The sequence below is a fragment of the Tupaia chinensis genome, unplaced genomic scaffold (genome assembly GCF_000334495.1).
Source record: "Tupaia chinensis unplaced genomic scaffold, TupChi_1.0 Scaffold147351_1, whole genome shotgun sequence".
In the NCBI taxonomy this organism is placed as follows: domain Eukaryota; kingdom Metazoa; phylum Chordata; class Mammalia; order Scandentia; family Tupaiidae; genus Tupaia; species Tupaia belangeri.
The window spans coordinates 980,500-984,759 of record NW_006207202.1 but is presented as its reverse complement, the minus strand read 5'-3'; the positions used below and the strand labels follow the sequence as shown (position 1 = coordinate 984,759).

At 58.5% G+C, this 4,260-nt stretch overlaps 1 protein-coding gene across 1 annotated transcript in view; it reads right to left on the bottom strand.

Annotated features, from left to right (window-relative positions):
* Positions 1-4,260, bottom strand: part of DAGLA (diacylglycerol lipase alpha) — a 30,245-nt gene that overhangs the window by 2,895 nt on the left and 23,090 nt on the right. Inside the window, exons 18-20 of the mRNA XM_006169651.1 lie at positions 3,864-3,993; positions 3,073-3,260; positions 2-841 (exon numbers count right to left, since the gene is read on the bottom strand). Of these exons, the coding sequence (XP_006169713.1) occupies positions 2-841; positions 3,073-3,260; positions 3,864-3,993 (1,158 nt within the window). The remainder of the gene's footprint in view (position 1; positions 842-3,072; positions 3,261-3,863; positions 3,994-4,260) is intronic.

Sequence of the window (4,260 nt, the reverse complement as noted above, 5' to 3'; positions counted from 1 at the left end):
GGGGCTCAGGTCCATGAGCTCACTTGAGGAGCTGAGTGGGAAGGAGGGTGACAGGGAAATGCCCGAGGAGGGGTCGGTGGAGCCGGCAAAGAGCCGTGGGGGCTTGGGCACCAGGTTGGGCTCGAATTGGGCCCGGAGCAGGATCTCTTGCTGGCTGGGGGACTTGGGGCCCTCCGCATAGTCGCTGGTGGGGCTCTCGGGCACCACCATGCAGTAGAGGTCCTGGAAAGAGCTGCTCTTGCTGTCCAGGTTGAAGAGGCTGTCGATGAATTCGGCAAATTCCAGCACCTGAGGGCTAGGCGAGTCCCCCAGGCGCCCGTTGTGCAACGCCAGCTCTCCCCGGGGGGCTGCCCCGCCATCCCCTCCACCCCCCTCCTCCTCATTGGCTGTGGCACTGGTGGGCCGCTCGGGTGTGACGCCCCCGCTGCCCAGGGCCGCCTCCAGGGGCTGCGTGTCCTGTGAGTGCTTGGACAGGCTGTCGGCGGCCAGCAGCTCGGTGCGTGAGCTCAGGGATGGGTTTTCCTCGGGAATAGCGGGGTCAATGTAGAAGAGGTGGCCCTCGTCACGTTCCAGCACGGCGTGGAGGCTGGGCGAGCCGCGGATGCTGCGGAAGCCCGAGGAGCGGCGTGAGTCAAAGCTGTACAGAGACTCTGTGTCTGACAAGCTCTCCATGGTGGCCAGTGGCGCCCGCCGTGCCTGCAGCTCCGCTGCCAGCCGCCTCTGGGTGGACAGCAGCAGCAGCTCCACAGGGTCCTGACGGGCTGCAGCTGCAGCGGCCACTGGGGACAGCAACCGCCCCTCGGAGAAGCCCTCCAGGCTCATCTCAGACTGGGATTTGCTCCTGTAGAGGGAAGGCAGGGCAGGCAGGGTGTAAAACCAGAAGAGCAGAGAAGACCGGCTCTCCAGCTGGAAGGAACTTACAAGGACCAAGGACACAGTTGCTTCAGCAGTTGTTGGACAGTTGGGGGCAGGGAAACATTCATTCATTCATTCATTCATTTTGAGAGATTTTTGCTATAGGGTGTGTATGCTCTCCGGAGAGACAGAGAGACAGAAAGTGAGAAAGCACTCCCCAGAGGGGAGGGCCACGCTACAATCCCTTCTCCTCCATTCTCTTCTCACGATTTTGGGTGGGCATGCACATGTGCCCAGTGTGAGTTTTAAGCCTATGGATCTGGGACTCGAACCACGGTGGACTATGTGGGAGTCCATTATGGCATCTGCTGGTCCCAGGAACTCTTATTTTAACAATTAATTCACAGGGCCAGTAGGTGGCGTAGAGATTAAGTGGCTGGATCCCACATGGCTGACTGCATGGTTTGAGTCCCAGACCCTGCAGCTTGAAAAACATGCTGGGCTGGGCATGTGTGTGGGCATGCCCAAAATCCCACGAGAAGAGACTGGAGGTGAGTTTGCAGCTTGACCATGTTCCCCCTGGGAGGGGGGTGATTTCTTATGCCCACCCCTCTGGTGACTGCATGTGCCTTATAATAAAACTAAGGGAAAAAAAATAATAATTCAGGGGCCAGCACTTAGCGTAATGGCTATGTTGCTGGACTCCGATGTAGTTGACCGCAGTTTGCGTCCCGGACCTGGTGGCTTAAAACTCATGCTGGGCGCGTGTGTGTGCATCCCCAAGATCCCAAGAGGAGAATGGAGAAGAAGGGATTGCGGCATGGCCATCCCCCCTGGTGGATGATTTCTCGCTTTCTGTCTCTGTCTCTGTCTGTCTGTCTGGCGAGTACACGCGCCCTATGGCAAAAACCTCTCAAAAAAAAAAAAATTCGGAAGAATGTAAAACAGCAGGCAAAGGGGTCCATGCTGAAGTAAGCTGGGGGGAGCGGGTCTGCTCCCGCAGTATGGCAGGAGTCCTCAGAGTTGGTCCGGGCACTGCACTGAGACAGGCCGTGCAGTCCCTCAGGAGACCATGTGGAATGGGGGACAGAGGGAGGCAGGGAAAGGCAGAGACCCTGCCCAGACCTGCCCCAGCTGCTCCTACTCCCACCAGCAGGGCCGGGATGTCTCTGTGCCCCTCCTGGGTCCCGCTCACACCCTTCCTCATACTGGGGTTCTCCTGTAACACCCACAGGTTGCAACCCTCTGCTGGGCTGGGCTCTGCAGACCAGCCTGACGGAGTGAGTGAAGGAATGGGGCATGGGTGGCTGTCGCAGTTACTGTGGCCGAGAATGGACACAGGCTTCTTCACTGATCACGCGGCACCACAGGAAATGCATGGAGGGCAGCGAGAGATGCCCGGGGGTCCCCACTGAGTGCCAAGAAGCAGCAACCACCTGCCTCAGAAGCCCTTTGGCCAGATCTGTGGCCCAGGGCCCAGGACCTGATGGGAAGAGCCTCAGAAAGGCAGGACAATCCTCCCTTAAAAGCTGATGTCTAGCAAAGGGTATGTGTGAATGTGAGGCATGCCTGCAGCCTGCATGTGTGCAGATCTGTGAGTGGGTGTGCACGCCTCTGTGAGCATGTACAGACTGGGTAGATCAGATGTCTGTGTGTGTCAGTCGGCCCACGTGTGTCCGGCTGCGTCTGGGCATAGGAAAAGTCACGCATTCACATCATGTCTGCCTGTCCCAGCGTCTCTTTGTGTACCTATATCACCACCTGTCATGGTGTGTGTCCTGTACACACTGTATGGGGTGATCCACATATCTGTTACTAAGTACTAGTGGCTGTATGCACACATATGTGCTTGAATGTGCTTCAATACGAGCACATAGGTATGTGTACATGAGTGCATGGGGGTCCATCTGTCTAGGTATAAATGAGTGCGTGAACCTGTGTGTGTGTGTGTGTGTGTGTGTACACGCGTGCATTCCAAGGTGTGGGTCTGTGTGTGCGTAGATGTCCTCCAGCCCAGGTGGGCTTCAGTGATGGCAGGCTGGAGGACAGAGGAGCAGAGGGGACAAGTTCAATCCCTCCTGTGCACATGCACAGAACTTTGTGAACACACAAGGGCCCAGGGTGTACACAGCATGCACACACGAATGCACACTCTGAAAAAATGTTCCTGGGCCTGTATGCACACGCTGGGGAGTCCCAGGGGTGGGCCGGGCTCACCTGATGCTGCTGTTGCGGTGGTCTGCGGCCGGTAGCTCCAGGGCGAGGCCTGCGGGCATGGGTGGCCCTGTCGGCAGCGGCTGCTGCTGGAAGATGAGCTCGGGAGTCAGGTCCACCTCGGTGGGGCTCACCATGATCTTAGCAGCAGAGAGCAGGGCTGTCTTCCCCTTGTTGTAGTTCTCCAGCACCTGGGCACCGAACAGTGGAGCGGGTGGTAGTGGAGAGGCAGCAGGCCCAGCTCCAGGCCCAAGGCAGGGGCCCAGACTCAGGCCTCTCAAGCCAGAGCCATGTAGGGTCAGTCAGGTCCCACTTTTCTCCTGATGTCCCTGCTCCTCCAGGAAGGCCTGGGACTTGCCCATATGGCCGTGTGTGTCTCACCCCACAGACCAGCAAAGCTGGAGGGTTTCTTCCTTGGGTTCAGCCTTTCAAGAGTAGGTGACAGCTGAGGCTGTCCCTGCTTGGCCATACATCTGTTAGGTGCCAGATGGCTTTAGAGCCTCTGAGCGTGGCCTGCCTCAAGGCCAGTTCCCTGGGGTTCTCCTAAACACCTCCCCACCATGGGACAATGTGCTCTTAAGAGTCAGGGCTATGGAAGTTCCAGGGCAGAGTAGGGCTTTCTGGCTCCCACATCCTAGCTGGGGTTTCTGGTCCTGACTTCTCTGAGCACCTTCTCGGCACCTCATCTGTGAAATGGGACAAGGATCTGAGCTGCAGAGTCCTCGTGGGCTCTGAGGTGGAGACAGCCGCATGCTGGGAGGGGTCAACGTCCAGGGGATGCCTGTGGGGCTCACCTTGTTGAGCCCCTCCATGACCACGTAGGGGAGGTGCTCATGCAGCATGGCTGGCGAGATGATCACCTCGTTGAAAGCCTTGTTGTCGCCCCAGATTGCAAAGTATGTGGGGTCCTCCTGCTCACAGCAGCTGAGAGGGACACGGGGGCCAGAGGGAAGTTGAAGGGTGGCGTGACAGCCTGGTCCTTAGCCCCAGGCTCCTGGCCTGCTCTTTGCCTTTGCTTAGCAGGGCTGGGGCTGGGTTTGCAGGCTGCCTGCCCAGCCTACCAGCAGGGCCCAGGTCCTAGCTTCTACCTCGCTCTAGGTCAGCCTTCCCCGGGTGAGGGCTTTAGCCACGGCCCTCGCTGGCCTCCTACCAGCTTCTGGCCTGAGCCACGCCAGCGCCTCCTCACGGCTT